The sequence below is a fragment of the Mus musculus genome, chromosome 4 (genome assembly GCF_000001635.26).
Source record: "Mus musculus strain C57BL/6J chromosome 4, GRCm38.p6 C57BL/6J".
NCBI lineage: Eukaryota > Metazoa > Chordata > Mammalia > Rodentia > Muridae > Mus > Mus musculus.
The window spans coordinates 104,891,520-104,914,522 of record NC_000070.6 but is presented as its reverse complement, the minus strand read 5'-3'; the positions used below and the strand labels follow the sequence as shown (position 1 = coordinate 104,914,522).

The 23,003-nt window shown below is 45.3% G+C and overlaps 1 protein-coding gene across 5 annotated transcripts in view; it reads right to left on the bottom strand.

Annotated features, from left to right (window-relative positions):
* The window catches only part of Fyb2 (FYN binding protein 2), a 181,564-nt gene that overhangs the window by 102,342 nt on the left and 56,219 nt on the right, over positions 1-23,003 (bottom strand). For 4 of the 5 annotated variants that reach the window (NR_104376.2, NM_001285952.2, NM_001162980.2 and 1 more), the window contains exon 1: positions 833-962. Coding sequence is in view for 3 of the 5 variants with exons in the window: in NM_001285952.2 (NP_001272881.2) it covers positions 833-841 (9 nt within the window). In the remaining 2 variants the exon portion in view is untranslated. Of the gene's footprint in view, positions 1-832; positions 1,221-7,252; positions 7,400-23,003 lie in introns of those variants that run through there. The other variant, XM_017320219.2, reaches the window with a different exon arrangement.

Genomic DNA, 23,003 nt, shown 5'->3' with positions numbered 1-23,003 from the left:
GAGCAATCCTTGCCAGCCACAGATGAGCGAATCCACCATCCTGACTGTAAACCAAACATCTGGGTGGGAAGTAACACAATTTCAATAGTAAATAACTTTGTTCCCAAATATGTAATAGAGACATGGCACAACATGCTTGTATATATCTGTGAAATGCAAGTCACTAACAGAACAGCAGGGCAAGGACTAGAAGGGATGGGGTTAGCCAGGCAAAATCTCTGACTATGCTAACAGCATCCAGCTGATCGAAGCCATTCAAACCCTCGCGTTGCTTTTGTCAAAACCAAAATCCTCCAGTGTCCCCCTGTGTGGCTCAGACTGGCTTTAGCTTTTCAACACCCCAGCCTCTGGAGCTACCGCAAGCCTGGGCTCTGTTTTTTCATGCACCTTCGGTCTCACTTAAGTGAGATAGATCCCTAGGGCTCAAGGGCATTAGCACTTTTGCCCCAGCCCACAGAGTTCTTAGGGAACAGCGATGTAAAAAATGCCACAGGGCATATCACTTACTACGAGGCTACCTTTTCCCAGAGTCATGCTCTGTCCTTGAACCTGGACACCCATCTGCCACCGCAGAGGCCGGACAGAGAAGGAAAGTCAACAATGAAGTGACAGGCACTTGAACTGTGCCCTGAGTTAGAGAGAGCTCCTCGGGTTCTATAGAGACAGAGGGCACAGGCTGCCTGAGCAAGGCCAGCATGCCAGTTTCATAGCGGGACACCTGACATGTTTGGCCCGGCCCAGGACACACTGGCAGCTCTTTCCCTAGAGCTTCCTCCTTTGGAAGGAACTAAAGTTCGCAAGATTACAGCCCACACGCGAGCGGGTGCCTTACCTCCTCCATTGTGGTCCTCCTAGGCAGCGACTGGGAGACAATGCCAGCTTCCCAGAGTTGGATCCTGGGGCCAACAATGCTCTCGCCTCCGCCAGCCAGCTTGCAGTCACTTCGCCTGTCCCGGAGGAGCTGGAGCCGGGGCTCCTCACCTGCTCCACCTGGGCTGTGGCTCCTCCCTCTCTCGGGTGGGCGGGCCTCCATCCTGCCAGCCGGACCTGCTGCATAGGGGTAGGGGCCGGTGTGTGGGCAGAAGGCCACTGGTCCCGGGCTTCCTTGCCATCACTCCCTTTGCACTGGTTTCATTTTGTGCCTGAGTCGGGTCCTCTCCCATCACATCCCATCTGGGGGAGTTTCTGAGAGCTGAGTACATCTTGTCCCTAAAGTTAGACTGAAAAAAAAAAAAAAAAAAGCTCAGGACACCGTGATCTCCTTTAGTGAGCGCCCTCACCCAACTCCGCCCCTGCTGATGGCTACTTAATTTCACAAAAGCTGCTCAGGGCTCCTAGAAAAGAAAGCTCTTAAGTGTCGCTAAGCTGGCAGGTGCTTTTATTGGGGGGGGGGGGGGGGTGAGCGGAAGCTGAAATAAATTACACCTGTTTTTAAAGACAGGCATGGTCGCGGTGTTTTAAGACATGAATCCCTTTAGCTCTTACAAGTAGCCCTGGAATCAAGTTCAGCTGTCCTCCTTTTAGCAGGGCACTAACTGGAGCTTGGAGAGATGGCCTTAACTAGCTCGGAGTGATGCTGGTAGGATGCTGAAGGAAAGGAGCTCTGATGGACAATGACTCCGGGTTCTGATTTCTTTGCTGTTTCCTGCCTGAGCTGATCCTGGCTGGAAACCCAAACTTCAGTTCCTAGATTTGGGGTGGGGGTGGGGGTGGGGCAGCAGATCTCTCAGCTGTCCTGGGGATTGGAGGTGGGCAGGTGCTCTGATTTATATACGGCCTGCTGAGTTTCATTGCTTTTTATGGACTAAAAAAAAAAATGTTTTTGTTTGTTTGTCTGTTTGGTTGTTGTTTGGTGCAGGTTCTCCTACTCAAGCTGCCTTCAAACTCACATTATAACTTGGAATGCCTCCAACCAAATCATTATTGTTGTCTTCTCTGTTTATAGCCCTGGCTATCCTGGCTATCACTGTGTAGACCAGGTTGGCCTCAAACTCACAGAGATCTATTTGCCTGTGTCTCCCTAGTGCTATGATTTAAGGCATGCACCACCATGCCTGGCTTTCAAAGTCTTAAAAAAGGTCGGTAACCGTAGGCCATCGAGGCGTCCCTGAGACGCTGCAACACTGAGAGGACAGTGAAGGTGTGCTGACTACCACACAACACCCACTGTTGGGTAGGCGAGACATGGGACCAGTACTTTGTCCACTCCAGAGTCACTGTCAGACCCTATGTGAGATACACATTAGACAGCATGCTTCCATGTATAAACACTGGCTCCTCAGACTTCAAGGCTTGAATGTGAACATGATTTTAGCAATAATCAGAATAAATTGTATATATCCCATGATTACCTTAAATACTTAAATTTTATTTTGTGTATTGAACACAGAAATTCATAATAAACAGTATTTATAATGGAAACAAAAAGTCTTAAAATAATAAGATTCCCTTGTCTTGACAGGAGCAGGGGAAGGAGAGTAGGTAGGAAGTACTGCTTGCTTGTCCCCTAAGAGGTAACCGACTGCACGATTTTCACTTTGCCCAGCACTGCTCACAGTCCTTTGCTGTCTTTCCTCAAGGCCAAGGGTCCTTTATGACCTATGCTCAGCACAGCTCTGCGCCCCAGGGGCCATTGGGCCTCCAACATCCCCATGGTCCCAACACAAGGGCTCCCCCTGGTGGCGTCAGGACAGCCTACATGGCCGAGGATAAGCAGGGCTTCAGGGTCTCCTAGAGGTTTCCTTTGGTTTGGCCCTAAACTAGTTAGAGTGGTGAGTCCTAGTGTTTACGAGGTACCTTCATTTAGCTGTTGGGCGTGGGGACTATATTGCCAGTAGGCTTGGCCTCCTCCTCCTTCCCTTGGGCTCTTTTGAATTTCCTGGCCTTTTCCTATACTTACTACGATCTAACTGTAGTTAACATTTAGAAGCTAGGATCTGCATGTGGGCAAGGAAGAGGTAGTTTTATTTCTAAGCCTGGGTTACCAATATAATGTTTCTTACTTCTATGTTTTCCTATGAATTTTATAACTTGGTTTTACTTTACAACTGAATACAATTCCACCTTGCATGTGTAACCCATTTCATTACCAGTTCATCTGTTGATGGACATCTAGGCTGATTTTTGTGTTAAGAGAGAGAAAGAATATGATGTTGAGTGAGTGGAAATGGCAGGATCTGGGCACAGTGGAGAAGGGGAAAGAGTATAACAAAATATATTGTATAATTTTTAAATTAATTAACTCTTCTGTGTGTATTTTGTCTGCATGTATTTATGTGCAGTACAGGTCTGAAGTGCATGCAGAGCCAGAAGAGGGTTGTTTGTTTGTTTGTTTGTTTGTTTTTTATCTTCTGGGACTATAGTTACAGACCACTGAAAGCCACCATGTGGGTGCTGGGAATCGAACCCAGGTCCTTTGTAGAAGCAAGTGCTTTAACTAGCGTCATGTCGCTTGCTCATTTATCTCTTGATGACAAACATCATGACTTAACTGAGGCCAAAGGGATGATAGGGGAAGAGGAAATTACAGAGGCAGAAAAATCCAGTGGGAAAGGGGTTGGGGAAATGGAGATGCCAGGAGGATTACATCAGAACTAAATGTGTATGGACTTTTGGGGACATTATTTCTTCAATAATTATCTATCATTATGTTGTATTAGATATTATAAGTAATAAAAACATTGCTAAGTAAACAGACAAAAGAGAGAGGTAGGAGAGTAGTCGCCTAGCACCATGTATCATCCTGAAAATTATCATAAGATGCAGATGGAAAATACAGTTCCCACTAAGTCCCTCTGTGATGTTCTTTGTCTTTAAAGTGAAGGCCAGCAAGGTTAACTTCAGGACTAACGGCCATCTGAACTCTGGCAAGGTTCTTAGCACTTCGCAAGACCCCACATGCCATTCCTCTTGTCCTCTCTCCTCTTACCTCAAATCACTGTTATCAATGTTGCAATGCACAGGTCACGCCTAGCTACGGGAATGGGGTAGCACTGTTTCATCCTCCACCCTCAACCGCAGTGATCTCAAATTGCTCACAAGCCCCATCCTGTGATTGAGCTGGTCCCAGTGAGTGGGTGCCCAGCTCCACCAGAAGACAAATCACACATGCTGACACGGGAGGGGGAAAGCTAGCAAATACAGTCACTGTGAAGAGTTGGAGATGTGAGGTCTGAATTTTGACCTGAGTAAAACTAGATCTCACTGTACCTTAGGAATGAACACTATTCAGTCAAGAAAGATGCGATCTGACCAAGTACCTGGTACTCTGGCCCCGGGCCAGGAGAAATTGCCCCATGAGTTCCAGTTAACCAGGGACGAGGAAATGGCTGATTGCAAATGTCTCAGACTATTGTCTGCAGAAAACAGGACCATAGACCTTGCAGACTGCTCCCTAATTATCTTTATTATAAGCCCTACTCTCTAGTTGAGAACTGAGGCACACACAAGTTAAGTAGTCTCCTAAGGGCAACATTTAGCAAATGGAAGAACAGAAATTCCAGTCCTGATAGCCTGGCTCCAGTCTCCACCCTCGCAGCCAGCCTGTTTGCCATTTCTTTCAATGTTCAAGAAATACCAAACAATAAGCTTACAGGGTCTGAGAGCTTAAAGGTTTAAAGTAGGTTCCCCCAAATTAAGTTCTGAAAGTGGGAGGTGGGAGATCTTAACAGATAGACTGAAGTTGGGCTCAAAATCTTCTTTTAATATCTTTGGTTTGCTTTTCCTATAGGAGACACGGTGTGCCCCATCTCTGAGGAATTCTATTGCAGTGGATAGATACCATGACCAAGGCAACACTTACAAAGGAAAACACTAAACTGGGGCTGGCTTACAGTTCAGAGATTTAGTGCTTTATTGTCATGGTGGAAAGCATGGAAGCATGAGGGCAGACATGGTGCTGGAGTAGGAGTTGAGAGGTCTACATCTTGATCTGCAGGCAGGAGGAAGAGACTGTGAGCCATTAGACCTGGCCTGAGCTTCTGAGACTTCAAAGTCCACCTGCTAGTGGCAAATTTTCTACACCTGCTCCAACGTGGCTACACCTTCTAGTAGTGCCACTCCCTACAAGTCTACGGAGGACATTTTTATTCAAACTACCACACACCCCCATTTAAGTCCTATCTATTTTTTGGGCTACTGCCCTCCAAGCCTAACTTCATTAGTCATTACTGGAGAAGTCATTATTATCTTCTCCAGAGAGCCTATGACTATCTACAAAAGACAAAATCAGACCTGTTTACTTTTACTCATAGAAGGAGGGCTTTGGAAGGGTCTTTAGATCCTTTCCTAAAATTCTAGCTATTCCCTGCCTTCTGTGCTGTACCTCCTAGCTGTAATTCTGTCCAAACTGCCTGTGGTCTAGGAAGGTGAAGAGGTTTTTTTTTGTTGTTGTTTTGGTTTGTTTTTTTTTTTTTTTTTTTTTGGTTTGGTTTGGTTTGGTTTGGTTTGGTTTTTTTGTGACAGCGTTTCTCTGTATAGCTCTGACTGTCCTGGAAGTCACTCTGTAGATCAGGCTGGCCCCAAACTCAGAAATCGGCCTGCCTCTGCCTCCCAAGTGCTGGCATTAAAGGCATGGGCCACCACTGCCTGGCTGGGAGGTGAAGAGTTAACGGAAGTGGGGACTCCATATTTGCAGTTTGAGGGAAGTCACCACTCACACTGGGGTGGGACTCTTCAGTGGTGAAGCTCCTTGGGAGCCACCTACATCCTTCAAAGAACCTCTCGCCTATGCTTCTGTGAGTAAGCTCAATAGACTCGTTGAATCACTGAGCTAGACTTGGGCACAGTCACAACTTTGGTCCCTGGTTTCAGCCTATCTGGAGTGAACAAACATTCATTTGTGAATTCCAGGAAAAGATAATGCAACAGGCAGTGAATAGCAGACAACTGTATTCTGGCACATTCTAGATTGTTCCAAACCTTTCAGCCTCAGATATTTCCTATCACATCACTGTTTTTTATTTCTTGACAAATGTATTACTTACACTTTGTACCATAAGTAATGGCTTATCCACAATACCCTAAAGTGACGAAGGAATATATATATATGTATATATATAACATGGGAAAGTGGGAAGAAAGCCTGTGCATTCTCCATTTCCCTGGGTAAGCCTTGAGCACGATCTGTCATGTGGTGCACAGATTGATTGTCAGTCAGGATGCTGCTGCTGGAGTAACCCACTATTAATATTAACACTATTATTGGTTACATTAATCATGTCTGAGGACTTTCAGCAGAACATGTAATTTGTTTATGTATAATTTATATCCCGACTACTTTCAAAGGGGAAAGAAGGGAAGGGGAAAGGAAGTTAAATTTATTGGAAGTCTATTGTATAACAAGTGACACAACATCTATTGTATTCTATTTTTCATGACAGCGTTTTCAGGGTTGTTTCCCTTCTTCTCACTGAAGATAGCAAGATCAGAAAGATCATGGCAGATGCCCTGGTGTACGAGCACACAGGTTTAATTCTTCACCCCCCCCACGGTGTGTGTGTGTGTGTGTGTGTGTGTGTGTGTGTGTAGTTGCACGCGGAGGCCAGAGGTTGACATCAGGTGTCTTTATCTGTCATTTGCTACCTTATTCCTGGGACAGGGGCTCACACTGAACTTGGAGCACATGAACTATGCCTGGCCTGCCAGCCCCTGGCATACGCCTGCCTGTCTCTGCCCACAAGCACTGGACCACAGACATGCAGTTGACCATCAGGCTTTTCCCACGAGCAGGAAGTATCCAGACTCAGGTCCCCATACTCCACTGATCCAGCTCTTCCCAGGCGTCCTTCTTCTCCTGAATTGTTTTTTTCCTTCCCCCCATGATGGCCTAAAAAGACTTGAGCGATATGATATCAAATAAAACAAGATGGTTAAAAATGAAGAATAGGGTTCTATAGCAGACAGGCAGACAGGTAGGTAGGTAGGAAGGGATGGACAACCAATCAGAAACATGGAATGAATTACTATACAATATATGCCTATTTGTAGATTATATATAATGATGAAAAGCCTAGAATGATCTTGGCGGTCTATAGACCTATAAGAAGTCTTGATTCTTCTTTGCTTGAGAAAAGTATACAACCCAGTATTTAGTGTTCTCATTTTCTGCTTCTGTTAGTCAGTATCATACTATCATGTGATTTAGCAAGATGAAATTTTTTTCTTTTTTTTCTGAGAATTTCATAGTGAATACAATGAAATATGATCACAGCTACTCCCCTATTAAAATTATTCTAATGACATATTGTTATACCCATAGATTAGGATGTCTCTCAAACCCTCCTCAGAGAAGTTTCTTCTTGCAGTAGATGGCAATGTACAGAGACGAAGAAGAAACTGTGGAACATTCAGCCGTAAATGCGGTATCTATATCACACCTCTACCCACAAGGCTCAGGGACCTGTGAAGAGAGGGCAGAGGTCATAAATGATTTTTTAAAAAACGATTTTCTTGACACACCAGGACAATGGCACATGTAAGCTCACAGTGATCACGACAGAATGCACAAGACCTGTATAAACTCAAGCTAGACAAAATCCCAGCAAAAGGGTGGCACAAAGTCCCATCTATCATCCACTAGGAGCTTTTGGAATTTGATATCCACTAGGAAAAGCAAACCGTTCTCTTTAACGATGTAACCTCTTATAAGTTAACCACATTCCAGGGCAGGCATCATATCCAAAGCACGTGGGCAATACAGATTGGACTTGGGCTCTTTTATGTCACCTTGACACAGGCTAGAGACATCTGACATGAAGGATCTCAACTGAGAGAATGATCTGGCTGTAGGGCATTTTCTTAATTGGCGATTGAAGGGAGGAAGTCTTAGCCTACTTTGGGTGGTACCAACCCTAGGCTGGTGGCCCTGGGTTCTATAAGAAAGCAGGGTGAGCAAGTCATAGGGAGCCAGTCATCAACACTCCTCTGCATCAGCTCCTGCCTCCAGGTTCTCTGTCCGGTTTGACTCCCTTCAATGATGGACTCTTATGAGGGAGGATGAGCCAAACAGACCGTTCCCTCCCCAAACAGACCCTTCCCTCCCCAAACAGACACTTTCCTCCCCAAACAGACCCTTCCCTCCCCAAACAGACCCTTCCCTCCCCAAACAGACCCTTCCCTCCCCAAACAGACCCTTCCCTCCCCAAACAGACCCTTCCCTCCCCAAACAGACCCTTCCCTCCCCAAACAGACCCTTTCCTCCCCAAACAGACCCTTCCCTCCCCAAACAGACCCTTCCCTCCCCAAACAGTCCCTCCCCAAACAGACCCTTCCCTCCCCAAACAAACCCTTCCCTCCCCAGGTTGCCTCTGATCACCTGTGCCTCATCACAGCAATAACCTTGACTAAGACAGAACTCAATGATTTTTTTTAAATTTTTTTCAATGATTATTTTTTATGGAGGACACGAGGATGGGTGGGTAAGGTGGTTTGGGCATAGACCTGAGAAGAGCTTTGGGAGGGGCAGTGGATATGATTGAAGTGCATTGTATGGAATTCTCAAAGTATCAACAGAATATAATTTTTCCTTAGTTTTGAGGATTTCATACCATAAACAATGAAATACAACTGTATCTACTGTTCCATTTTTCTCTCCCAAACCCACCATGGTCTTCTCAACATATGCCATGCAAATTCATACCTTTGAAAATTTGGCCTTGAAGAATGTGAAGCGAACATGACCAAGTCAAGCTACTGTCCTTTGAATAATCTCTTTTAAAAGATTTGTTGGACCAGAGAGATGGCTCAGTGGTTAAGAGCACTGACTGTACTTCCAGAGGTACTGAGTTCAATTCCCAGCACCCACATGGTGGCTCACAGCCATCTGTAATGGGATCTGCTGCCCTCTTCTGGTCGGAAGACAGTTATAGTGTACTTATATACATAAAATAAATAAATCTTAAAAAAGAGATTTGTTTATTTTTATGTTGTACGTCTGAGTATTTTGCCTGCATGTATGGATATGAACCCTGTCCTCCTGGTACTTGTAGAAACCAGAGGATAATGGATCCCTGGGAGCTGGAGTTACAGGTGGTGTAAGCTGACATGTAGGCGCTGAAAACTGAACGTAGGTCCTCTGCAAGAGCCGCGCATGCTCTCAACTGCAGCGCTACCTCACCAGCCCACACTTTCCTTTTAATGATCATTTAAGGAGAATTTTAGCAGCTGTTTTGCACCAGGTGTCCTGCTTGGAGCTAGGGATGTGGTAGTCCTTGTACAGAAACTTCCTTCCTCTGCTAATGTCGGTTACATTATGTATGCACTGCTCAGATGAATTATTAAGATGTTTTCTGATATGCTTGTCTTGTTGAGATCAAAGAGAGAGTATTCCCCTGTGGCAAGGAGATGGGGAATACTTGACTTCTAGGCAAGTAGGAAATCATTACCGATATCAATCACTCCCATGTTCCATCACCCAGAAAAGTGGGTCCTTAGTTAGAAAACTCAAGCTGGGAATTTCCCTCTCTTTGGGCCTCGTTTACTTAGATCAGGACTTCAAGGCATAGCCATGGTCACATGACTGCAATGCATAAAGGCTAGGAGTTATTAGGATGTAGGCATGGTAGGTCTTGCCACAAAATCCATAGGTCAATTGATATCTCAGTCCATTTGTGCTGTTAAAACAAAATCCTCAGACTGTCTGATCTATGAATAGAGAAACTTTAATGATCACAGTCATGGAGGCTGGGAACTCTGAGATTAAGGCAGTAGCAGGCGTCTGCTTAGAGCCCAGTCTTTGCTTTCAGGATGATGATTTTAGTACAGCATGCTCTGCCCAGGATGACTGCCATTGGATCCTCCTAGCGGGGAGGACAGAAGGGCAAAAAGGCCTAGGCACATTTTCTGCTAGCTCTTTTGTAAGGCCCTCTGAAAACTTCCACACATGATAGATTAAACTTCAACATGAATTTGTGGAAGGAGACAAACATTCAAATCATAAAAATTGGAATGGTTCTCACGAATCATAGTTTTACAAGCAAACTGGCTTCCTATGTATTAGAAAATCTTGTTGAAGTCTGAGCGGTGGCATCGCTTTCCCTTGGAGGAGATGGTGGAGATGGCTTTTCTCTAGCACTCACGAACATACCCCCTTCCCTCTGGTTACTCTGCCTAAAATGTTGTGCTTATGTTTTATGGGCAGAGGGTATGTGCAAGCATCCCTGGATTGCAGAAGTAAGGCGGCTTCTGAACTGTGGATGCAGGGAAAGGGTTTAAGAACATCCAAGTTAAAGATCTATAAGATTTATTTTGAAAAAAAAAAAAGGAGCATTCTTTATTTGTTCTTCATGCATCACTGGCAATCATGTTATAAAGCCTGTTATTGTTAGATATTTCACTTTAACTTCAACTCTGCAAGAGTGGAAAAGCAAACGCTTTTGGTCCACATTTGGGATGGAGTGTTAAATAAAAGGGTTCGTGTCCTTTGAGGTTGGCAGGGCTGCAATACTGATTAGCAAGTGATTTTCCAGGCCCGGGGAGTCCAGATGAAGGGGTACTGAGATACAACCAGTTTTCTTCACACCTCAGGGCTTTGGAGGTTATTCCATAAATACAGGTAAGGAGGGGAGACAGGACACTTTGTTCTCATCATATCTTACCTTTATCTCCTGGTCTTAGGCCCAGGAGAAGGGTGTATTTCTCACCACCCTTGGAAGCAGATTTAAGAACGTGACCAGGCTTGGGAATAGTATGTAGTAAAAAGAAATGACTATGACTTGTGGGACTATTAAATTGTCTGCCTTCCTTTCTTTCTGCAGCAATCATGTAACATGGTCTGGTTAGGATGGACGAGGCATAGAACCAGAGGGGTTCTGTATCCCTGAGCATCAGCTGCTAAGAGAACTATGATCCAGCATCTCTTAACTCAGCACCAGCTTGGGCTATGAATCAGATTGTGTCCTTTTAAGTATCTAAGAATCCAGAGTAATTTGTTACTGTGGCAAAGCCTCTCTTATCCTGACTGATACGGTTGTCCTATATTCATTATAAAATCATAGTAATTTTGAAAGGGGTAGGTAGGAAAACAAAGTTGATAGGAAGAGCTAGCACAGGCAGAATGGAAAATGTCCTGAAAGAGGTGGGATTAGCTAACTCCGTGGGTGGGGCCTGAATTGAAGATCAGATTGAAATGTTAACTGATGTGATCTGGGCTACTTAGAATAACAGTGGTTATTACTTTACACGTACCATGTAATTCCATTCCTCAATGTCGGTGTTCTTAATCTTATTATATAGATGAATAAACTGAAGTATAGAGAGATCTCTCCTTTACCTGGCCCAGAGGAAGCAGAGCTGGGTTTCAAACTCAGACCTGAGGTAGCATCAGATGCTCATCGCTATGCAGATGCATAGCTAGCTGATGACCCCACAGAAGCTCACAGGCCTGGCATCACTGGGATCCGAGGAAGAGATGGTGTCAAACACTTAGAGAGTTACTGGCAGCATCTTAGAGATGGATTTCAAGAACCAGGGAGAGAGCCTGCTGTGCCCAGGAAAGGTGCCAGGGCATCAGAAAAGCAGACAAGCATTAAGGTCTCTCACAGAAGGCATGTGAACAGGAAGACTAGAGGCAGATACCCAGCTGGCAGAGCCAGGGACATATGATGGAGGCTGGGGACTAGGCAAGACATAATGACACCCTACTGACAGAAGACTAAGTTTGCTGTGCATCAGACTAGAGGAAGGATAACACCAGGTCTTCCTGCTAGGGGGATGTGCCCCCTGTCATGTTCTTGGTTAATAGTTTCCAGGCCTGAAAAGATCTTACTTTGTGATCAAGGTCTCTAGACCTGCCCAGTGTGTCTAGGCATCAAGGTAGAAGAGAAGAGATCCTTGCTCTAGATAAGACACAATCAAAACTACACAATCTGTGCTCTGTGGGTAACATGGACAAAGTCTGGCTAGCATAGATCTGATTTTTGGTTAATTTGGATTCAACTACTCAGCAGCTATCTTTGACCAAGAGCTATCTGATCTGTAAAATGGAGTCACATTCTACTTCCACATGGTTGCAACTATGAAATTATACACAGCATAGAAAGAAACATTCACAGTAGGCAACTCCTGCAGATACACAGTATTTCTCCAGCCTCTCACTTTACAGTGGGAGACCGATGTCTCTGCCCAGAGAGGGAAGGCAGGCTTTACAGAGCCGCAAGATTTGACTCTTAGTCCTAGCAGGACTGAGGTTGGGGCAGACTAGAGAAAGAGGAGCTCTAGAACTGCAATTAACAAGCAATTTCCTGAGCAGACCTTAAGAGGGCTAAAGGGTGCAAGGTAGGGTGTCTGCTTTCAAGAATTGTGGTCCGGGCATTTATCACGTGACCTTCCTCTGTTCATCTCCAATCCCTTCTCCTCCCCCCCCCCCCCCCACTTACTAGTTGTGTTAGCAGCATTGTCAGGAGCCCAGACCCAAACAGTGAAGAGTCAGTACAATAGCTCATAAGGAGGGGAGGTGCAGGCAGGTCTCACCATCATGGTCTGTCTAAGAGATGGCAATTTGAATGGAGAGGTGGAAGGAGGCAGACTGGCCACCCTTTATTCAGATTGCAAGATGAAAGTCTTTTGTCATTGAAAGGAAGGGATCTCTGATTGGCAAGGATGCTTCTGTCAATGAGATATTATCTTAGTCAGGGTTTCTACTTCTGCACAATCATCATGACCAAGAAGCAAGTTGGGGAGGAAAGGGTTTATTCAGCTTACATTTTTCACACTGCTGTTCATCCACAAAGGAAGACAGGACTGGAACTCAAGCAGGTCAGGAAGCAGGAGCTGATGCAGAGGCCATGGAGGGATGTTCTTTACTGGCTTGCTTCCCCTGGCTTGCTCAGCCTGCTCTCTTATAGAACTCAAGATTGCCAGCCCATGAATGGCACCACCCACCATGGGCCTTCTCCCCTTGATCACTAATTGAGAAAATGCCCCACAGCTGGATCTCATGGAGGCAATTCCTCTTCTGAAGCTCCTTCCTCTGTGAGAACTCCAGCCTGTGTCAAGTTGACACTCAAAACCAGCCAGTACAGATATGTTCCCTCACTGTCGCTGGAGCAAGGAATGCTTCTTCTAGCCATGGCGGCACAGTCCGCATCAATATGCAAATCAGCAACTCGCTCAGAAGCATTTTATCACTGTGGCATTTAATCATCCCTATGAACATTTGTTGCCTTGAATTACCTCATGTAGTGCTTGCAAGCACCTAGGTTGGATATGATCTAAACCCCCATTTTACAGATGAAAGAACAGCAGGGTTTGGTTGGGCCTGGTTTGGAGGTGTGACATGTTGGGGAGGAAGAGGAAGTTGCAGGACTACAGAAGTGTGACAAACTTGAAAGTTCTGTGATGAACATGATCGGCCTGCTTGCCGGGTACCTCCCTGCTCTTGGCTTCTACTTACATCCTACCCACGCCCATATCAAATGTTCCTAGGTCCTCGTGCATTCAACAAATATTGATCTAATGTTGTCTGTAGGCTAGAGTAGGCCAAGACACATAGAAGTAAACAAAATGACAATGTCTTCACTCCAGAGAGCAAACATTAGGTCACAGGTGAATCTTCCCAGGACACTCACATCCTCAAGTACTACAGAGGACAATAACTGGGGACAGAAGATCGACAGCCTCTGCCACACAGAAAGTAGACAAGAAGTTCAGGCCATTCTTGAATTCCAGGCCTACTCACTTTCTTTAACACATATTTTTGGGTAACTGCTTATGGTATTGAGTTAGGTAGGCCCTGTTCTATGTATTGAGGACACGGTGAGTGACCCGTATCCAAATGCCCATGAGGTTTCTCATTTGGGTTTTCCACAAACATGTCAAACCCAGCAAGGCCATGACCTAACCCAAGATCTGACTTCTTAGCCTGCTCCAGGCACACAAATATCATTCACCTTCCTTGAAGATTCTTTGGACCTTCCTGAACCCCATTCTCTGTGCACCATTTGGCAGAGACTGGCAAAGGCCCTATCTCTGTGCCCACTCCTGTATTTGGTACTTGGTTCTTACCCACCGAAAGCCAGTGCAGTCCTTGTCATCAAGGGACTTACAGTTTAGTTTCACCTCAGAAGATGATTAGGCTTCTAGAACATCTCACTACCCCAGCAGTTCTCAATATGTGGGTCGTGCCCCCCTTGGGGGGCATCAAACAACCTTTTCACAGTCGTCGCATATCAGATATCCTACTTATCAGATATTAACATTACAATTCATAAAGGTGGCATAATTATAGTTATGACGTAGCAATGAAAATAATTTTATGGTTGAGGGGAGGGGGTCACCACAACATAAGGAACTGTATTAAAGGGTTACAGTGTTAGGAAGGTTGAAGACTACTGCACTGGCCAATTTCTTTAGTGAGTCTCCTCTATAGGGAGATGTGTGTTTAGATCCAGGATGCCCCTGGCTCTAGTCTCCCATTCCACATGAAGCAAGTTTTCTGGGGCTTTCCAGATTGATCTTCCCATAGGCCAATCTGATAGTGACACTGCACTGAAACCACCGCTGACCCCACATACAAGGGATGAAGCCCAAAGTTTTTTCCCATACCAAGGGCTCTGGATAACTCTTCATCATTGGATTCTGGGCATGTTCCATCCTTGGTTACAGATGCCTCTGCAGTTGATTTCTTCATTCCTGGGCTCACAGTGATTCATATTTCCCTGATTTATCTTCTCTGCCTAGAATGATGTTTCTGGCGTGCCCACCACCCACCTTGTCAGCCATGCTCAGGGAAGGCGACATAGGTTGAGGGCTGCAGAAAATGTGGGTTGTGCCATTGTTTTCAAGTAGCTGGAATGCAACCCCCCAGCTATTCCCAGATCCTTTCCAAATGCTTGGCTTCTAATCAGCCCAGACCATGGAAATAGAATAATGTTTCAGGCAGCTTCCAGGCAGTCATCCGGCTGTGTGCCTGCCTCAAGCACAGGGGGACATTTTAGCATCCAGTCCAATGTCCAAATCTGCCTATTTGGCCACAAATGTGCATCTTCCCTTCATGTGAAAATTGCCCTGGGCTCTGGGAATAACAGTAAATTGGCCTCATTCTGGCTAAAGTCACACATCAGACCTGGAGAGTCGAAGGGTACTTAGTCCTTCACACTGTGCTGTGGGATCAGCCAGCAGCCCCGGCTCTGTGGATGTGAAGCATTTCCGATCTGATGATCCCACTCTGTACTCAGTGTCTTGACCATCTGTTAGGGATGCAAATGCCACATAACACTGGTTAACTTGAACAAGGGGTTTGGGAATAGGGCACTGAGCTAGGAAAAGTGTAACCATTTCTAAAAGTGAGCTAGAAAAGCTAACTCTGGAGGAGCCAGAAAGGTCTTAGAGGATGGAAAGATAAATTTCATCTGTCATAGGTAAACACCGTAGTGATTTTTCCTTTCGTTGGCTTTATGATGAACTCAGCCTTCTTAGGGTACTGCTAGATGGAGTGGGGAGTGGCTATCTGTCAGTGTGCAATTACAAGAACAGAGAGTTCTCTTAATATTGGACAGAGGAAATGTCATACAGAGAACCGGTCCTATCCTGAGAGCTACAAGAAAACCAGAGGTTAGTAAAATCTGGAAGAAGCCACTAGCCTGCAGATGTCAGCCCAGGACGGGGTGTCATCAGTCTGAGATCTGGAAACACCCAAGGGGAGCCAGAACCACATGGCTGTACCTCCCGAGGCTTCATAGGGAAGACTACTTCAGCTTCTCCCTTTTCTTCTCCTTTGCTCTTCTGGTAGTTCCTCCTACTCAACAAGCAGAGGCAAAGTTCACCTGATGAAGGGGCCTGGAACTGGCGGCCTAAAGTGAGCAGGCATTCTGCTGGACTGAAGGGAACTGGGCAGAGATGAAGAACTAACTGTTCTGAGCATGACTGGTTGGAGTGCAGGAGAGAGAGAGAGAGAGAGAGAGAGAGAGAGAGAGAGAGAGAGAGAGAGAGAAGCATTGCAAGAGACAATAGCCCCACACAATATTAAAACAGACAAAACGGTACAGTCTGGAAAGGCAGACCAACATGGTCTTTCTGTGAACTGGAAGGGGTCAGGACCGAAGGTTTGAGAGGAGCTCACGGGAACATGAGGCCAGACAGTTTGAAAGAGGCCAGGGGAAGCAGAGAAAACAGAGGAAGACTGGGCCACAGCTTTCTGGTCTCCCCAGCAGGGCAAGAAAAATTCAGCCTGGAAGGAAGTGTGTGTGTGTGTGCTTGTGCGTGTCTGCCTGTGTAGGGTTTTGAGTGGTACTCAGAGTCCAAAGGCTGAAAATTGGAGGGATTCTCCTACAAGGGGTTAAAGGGGGTGGTTTTTAGAGCATGCTGGCGGTGGGAAAGGTGTACAGAGCTCCATGATACCATCATGCCTCCTCCTATTCAACAACAACAACAACCAGAATCCAAAATCTTCTTCTACTTCTCCACAGGCAATTGCATTCCTATCCTGAGCTATGTTATCCAAGAGGGCAAACCTTTGTTTGGAGTTAGACTGTCTTTTGGAAAGCCTTACAGGAGCCAGGAGTCAAGTCAGATGCATAGTGTAGTCTGACAAGGGACTGTACTTAGGGGTTTAAACTAAGGAAATAAAATCTGAGCTGTGGCTCAAAGACACTTGGAAGATCACCTCTCTAGGAGACTGCTCACAAGTGCAGTTATTTAGGATACTCTTGGGGGTACCTAAATAATCTCCTTAAAATTTGGTCTGGCACCACGTGACTATCCTAGCCAGGAAGGGCACACCTTCATGTCTACAGAACACCAGGGAAGCAGAATAAAAGAGCAATCTATTCTTATGAGAACTTTTGTCAAAAGAGACAGGGAGTCAATATCTGAACATACCTCAAGAAGTCAATACCTGAGGGTATTTTAGGAAACTCACGGTCAGAGGTTAGGAACTGTAAACCATATCATCCAGTTAACAAAAAGATTTTTGAAAGATTATTTGGAGTGATTGCAAAATAACACTCTCCAGTTTCCCCTCCAAGCTATTTCTAGTATCCTCTTTCTTCTACTTCCCTGTAGTGATTTGAATAAGAATGGCCCCCACAGGCCCATTAGTCACCAGGGAGTGACAGTATTTTAAAGGATTAGAAGGATTAAGACCTGTGGCCTTGTTGGGAGAACTGTGTTATTGGGGTGGGCTTTGAGGCTTCAAAAGTCTCTGTCTCTCTCTGTCTCTGTCTCTGTCTCTGTCTCTCTGCCTATGGATCAGGATGAAGAACTCTCATCTGCTCCTTTTGCACCACGTATGCTTGCATGCTGCCATGATTTCCACCACTATCATAATGCGCTAACCTCTGAAACTATGACAAGCTCAAAGGTCACACTTTCTTTTATAAGTGTTGCTTTGGTCAGCAATAGACCAGTGACTAAGACATACCCTTTCTTCTATTAAGAAAGCATCCTTAAAACATTCTTTCTAAAATGTGTGATCTCATTCTTCTTGGTCTGGGTTTAAGAGAGCTTGATCCCGCCCCTGGCTTCAGATTTGAGTCCTAATTGGTTTAGAAGTGAGCAGGGCATCTAAGCCAGTCTATTAGGAGGAATCACAGGATTCAAGGCGCCTGGGAGGGGTTTCTCCTGCTTTCAAAACAGGTTAAGACTATGTAACAGCTTCTGGGGAGTCAAATTAGAAAGACACTGTGAGTGGATTAAATTGCCCCAAGGCTTAATCTACATTGGACCTGCCTGACTTTGGGAACCTGCTTTTGATTACTTATTGAAGCAAGGCATTCCTTTTCTTGTAACAGAAATCCTGGGTGAAAACCAAAACATGATTTCAGAATTCATCATTGCCAATAGAAGACACAATAGACAGTACACTTGCATTTCCTGAGCTTGGATACATTATAAATGTTTCTCATACATTGTTTCATTGACTTTCCTACACTAATGTAAGTTCTGGCTGAGAAAACTGGGGCTGGGATGACTTGACTCACTTTGATGGTGGGGATATCTGTCCCTTCTGGCTGCCATTCAGAGCTCTCTTCTTCCTTGGAGACTCGGCACTTTTGAGTGTGCTCTCCCTTAGGCCAGTTTCTGAGAATCTGGCGGTTCTTCCAGGCCAGTGTTCAGTAAGAGATGAACTCACTACCCTGGAGTAACTGTGGAAATCAGTAAAGAAGAAAGGGACCATTGCTGAGTTGGAGAAGCAAAATAGAGGGGGCTATCAGGGTACAAGTAATGGGGAAAACAGGGAATGAGGGGCTCTAATTATGGAAGGGGAAAGATAAATACAAAAGATAGCGGGTAAAGTAGCTCTAAGGATGTCAGAAAAACTCATCATACTATTAACTATCTACCTAAGAATACCTACAATACAAGTAAGTCTGTGTATAAATATACATATATAGTTTGAAGGAAAATTTATCAGCTCTGCTGACAATTCTTCTTCCTAGGGTCAAAGTCATCTAACAAAACCCCAACACTAGGCATGAGAAGTCCTCTTCTGAGTTGCTGGTCAGAGTTGTCCAAGTAACTTTCAAAACATTACAGGTTGTTGCTACTGCTCTTCATTGCACCCCCAGAGGTGGAAGATAGTAAGTCTCTATTGCTAAAACCACCATGCATTTCAGACCTAGTGCTGAAAGAGTCTTGAGCTGAGTTAGTCCTCCCTGAGGACTAACTTTCCTGGCACCGGAAGCTGCCATGCAAGCTTCTAAGGATGGAGTAAACCAACAGTCTTACCCAGCTATGACATTTATGAACCACAGCAACCACCACCATGGTTTGCTGTCTCTAAGAGTGTGGTAGTGGTAATGCGTAACTAGGTGGTCACCAGGAACACTCTAATTGGACTTAAGATGTATTCAACAAGAAGGAAATTGTGTACAGTACTAAAAACCTAACCAACTACCCAGGGCTAGTGAAGTCATGGATCTTGGAGGAAAGCCTTTAACTGCTATTTTACTAAACTAGCATAATTCTTAACTACGTTATAATGTTGGTCCTTCTATTCACAGATGAGTGTAGCTTTCATCTCTCATCAAGGAAACTTCTCTTTCAATAAATAGAGAACATTACAGAAAACCACAACCAATCAAAGCATACTGTTGTGGGACCTAGTCCCAATGAATACATCTATGACATAACTCCCACACCCAAGGCTCAGAGATCACTGAGGAAGAGGGAACCAAAAGACTAGAAGAGCCAGGGGGATAGGGAGTTTGCTGTGATATTGTGTCTTCCAGGAATATCAGAAACCACAGCCACGAAGTCTCAGCAACACAGTTGCCTAAGCACGAGCTGAGAAAGGACAACAGTAGGCATGGCAAAGTGGACAGGAGGAAGAGAGAGGCCTCAGCCTGAAAGGAAGAACCAGAGGCAACTAAGCAGTGCTGAGAGAGGAAGAAACTGTCTTCCCCAGGGAAGAACACATGGATTGGTCATGCAATTCCAAATGGCCAGCCCTGAAAACATATATACAAGAAGCATTTACAGACTGCATTTATGCATTTATGTATATGTATATGTACATTCATATAAATATATAAACGTGTATATGTATGTATATTTGTGTCTGCTTGTAGAAGATGATAATTAATAAAAAAAAGATACTGTGAATTTGAAAGAGAGCAAGGAAGGGTATAGGGGAGGGTTTGGAGGGACGAAGATGTGGAGAGAATGATATCAATTGTAACATAATCTCAAAAAATGAAAAGAAATACTTTTCAAACAAGAGATGACTCCACTTTGCTCCTGTGATATCTTGGAATATTCCGTTGGCATTTGTGTGAACACAGAGACAGTGGGAGCCGTCACCAGGTGCTTGAGGGTTAGGCCAGGAAGTGCCGCAGCTAGCTTTTCAGCCCACTGTCTGGAACTGCTACTTGGGTCTCTAGTTACCTGCAAGGAAGGCAGGGCATCACAGTCTCTCCAGAGAAAGGCAGTGTGTGTATCTGCTATTGCAGTGGAGGGCGTCCCAGGATCCTGCCTCTGACCCACGGTTCTGAGACTCCCGTCCATCTCTCCACTGCACTCTCTCCGCGCACACAGTCACGAGTCATCCCTTCAATATCTTGTCCCTGTGATTCTCTGACAGCCAGCTTGCATTTCACTCCTCCGTATTTTCTAAAGCAAAGAAGAAACTCCCAGCTTTCCTGACATTTGATAGAACCAGGAAAGCTCTTACTACCTCCGAGACGTTCAGCCTGATAATGTATATGAGGAATAGATCATTTACTTACGCTCAAAGCAGATAGACTTTCTAAGGAGAAGTACTCTGTAATGCAGACATGGCTGGGAAGAATAAATCAAATCTTTCTGTGTACTTAGGGGAAAAGGAATTATTCAAATGTAGCCTACAGCTTCAGGTCCATTTATGGAGCCTGCAATCCTAAATAGTGACCACCAGGGGGAGCGCTAGGCCCATCTCTACACGGGTTCTATTTTTAGAGGCTGATACTTGCCTCAAGGAAGAAACCAAAGAAATAAGACTATAATACTTTTTTTTTTTTTTAAATCGGACCAACTTATAAATTATTTGTGAGTCCAATAAAAGGCAATTATCAACATTTCCTACTATTTCAAGAGTAATATATTCTATGTTAGAAAAAGATTCAATTTATTCCTTGGCTATGATTCAGATGACAGAAAATTGGAGGCAACCGAACCAAAAGACTGTTCTCCTGTGTAAATGTGTCTTTAAAACCCAAATCAGATGCTTAGGAGAGTGCTTGCTATAACGTAAGGCACCATTGTCTTCAAAGTTCCCCTGTCCTCTCTCCAGTCACTTGGACAAGCTGTGCCCTTGCTAGGTAGAGGTAATGATGTAACAGGGCGCCGTGGACAAAACACCGTCTGTGGCATTTTCTGGACACAGGGTGCAAGCAGCCTCTGAGGAACAGAGAGATTTGAAGCATGAAGCCTGGGGGAAGGGTGGATTGCAGACATGTAACAGACTCCCAGGACCCTAGGGGTCAAGTTAGGGGCCCAGAATCAAGGACAAGAGGACAGTTCTACAAGGAAATCCCCGGCATAAGGTCTGCTGCAAAGCCATGCAGTAAGGGAAGCACTGCAAAAAGAATTGGAACCTTGCCTTTCTGCGGCAATGAAACTGAGATTTTGGGCAAATGATCTTCAGGCTGCTCATAGCAGCTCTCTCACAGATTGGGCATAAATATGAGATGAGCTAAGTGGTGTGTGTGTGTGTGTGTATCTGTGTGTGTGTGTATATCTGTGTGTGTGTGTATCTGTGTCTGTGTGTGTGTGTGTGTCTCTCTGTGTGTGTGTGTATCTGTGTCTGTGTGTGTCTGTGTGTATCCGTGTCTGTGTGTATCTGTGTGTGTGTGTTTGTGTATATCTGTGTGTGTCTGTGTGTGTGTGTGTCTGTGTGTGTATCTGTGTCTGTGTGTATCCGTGTCTGTGTATGTTTTTGTGTGGCCATCACAGGTAGTCAACAAATACCCACTGTCTTCCTGGAAAAGGACTTGCATTTTCCTAAATACAGTTACAAATACGTTGGACCTCTGTATTTTCACAGATTCTGAGTCTGTGGTTTAGGCACTCAGACTTTGCTTTGAAGTCCTAAATGGGTGGGTGACGGTGGACCCATCTGGGCATGAGGCTCAACTCCTAAATCCCTTGGCTCTAAAGGAGGCCTGCTGTTAGAGGTGTTAGAATTTAGATGAATGGTGAAGAAAGGTCAAGACAGTGGGAACGAGAGCCTACAGCGATCTCTCACCCAGCCGCATGGACTAGCAGGAGGTACTTCCCTTGGCCTTGTGGGAAGCAGACCACATGGACCGAGGAAGATGAGCCGCTAGACCAACCTCAATGTCTGTCCACCTCGAATCCTTATATTGGGCCTAATCCTCAGTGTGCTTGTGTTTGGAAGGAGACCTTTGATAAGGTCAGAGCCATCCTGGATCCAACTGATGTCCACCTCCTGTCCCCCATGACAACAGCAAGAAGCCAGCTGGCTGTGACGTAGAAAGTGATTTCTGCTCAGACCCATGCCTACCTGTGCCTTGATTGCTTGGTCTCTAGAATGGTGGGGAAGAAAGGTTTTCTTCGGTAAGTCGTCTAGTCTGTGGCATTCTGTCACAGAGGCCCAGATAGACTAAACAAGCTAGAATCAAAGGAACTTGGAGGTAAGAAGCGCTAGGCGTGGTTGGCAGACATGTTGCAAATGTCCAGAGGTCAAGGGTGTCAAGGCAGCGGTCCAGAATGAAGGAAAGGGGGCTAGGTGGACAGGAAGGCCATCACGCAAGGTTTGCTATGAGGTTCCACACAGGAGCAGCACATGTTTTACTGAGTAGGCAGGAGCAGCACACATGTCACAGAGTGGGCTGACCGCACCACTCTTCTGGCTCTTAGTTGTCCATGTGATTGCTATGTGACCATGTTCCATCCTCTGACATCATATTCACCTCAGCAGCTTGTTCTCAACTTCCTCCCCCGCCTTCCTGCCTTCCTTAGGCCTTCTCTGTGCTCCGGAAGGCTGAGCTACAGGGAACCGTGGCCAGGGTGGTGCTGGCACGTTCTAGTTGTGAAGTTCTAGTGTGAGGTCCCAAGGTGAGGCAAGATGGTCACAGCATCTCTCCTGCCTCCCCCTATTGTGCTGCGGGTCATAGGCAGTCCCCGTGTCTTTGCCTTCTTGTACTTCCTCATGCCTTGGCTTTGGGCTGTGCCAGGAACTCCTCCTGTGGGAACGGCGCCAGTTCTTCCTGGCCTGGACCTCATCTCACTGGTTTGTCTCACCCTGTCCACACCTGCCTAGGACGCTCTGTTCCTTGTATTTTTAAAGAATTTTTTTTATTAGATATTTTCTTTATTTACATTTCAAATGTTATCCCTTTCCTAGTTTCCCCTCTGAAAACCCCCTATCTGTCCCCCCTGCCCCCAACTCATCAACCCACCCACTCCTGCTTCCTGGCCCTGGCAGTCCCCTATACTGGGGCATAGAACCTTCACAGGATCAAGGGCCTCTGGGGGGCTCTGTTCTTAACCATTCTCCTTTTGAACTCTGTGATGAATTATCTTCCACCAAGACCCAACTTTTCTATTACTTCTTTGTACATGTTTAT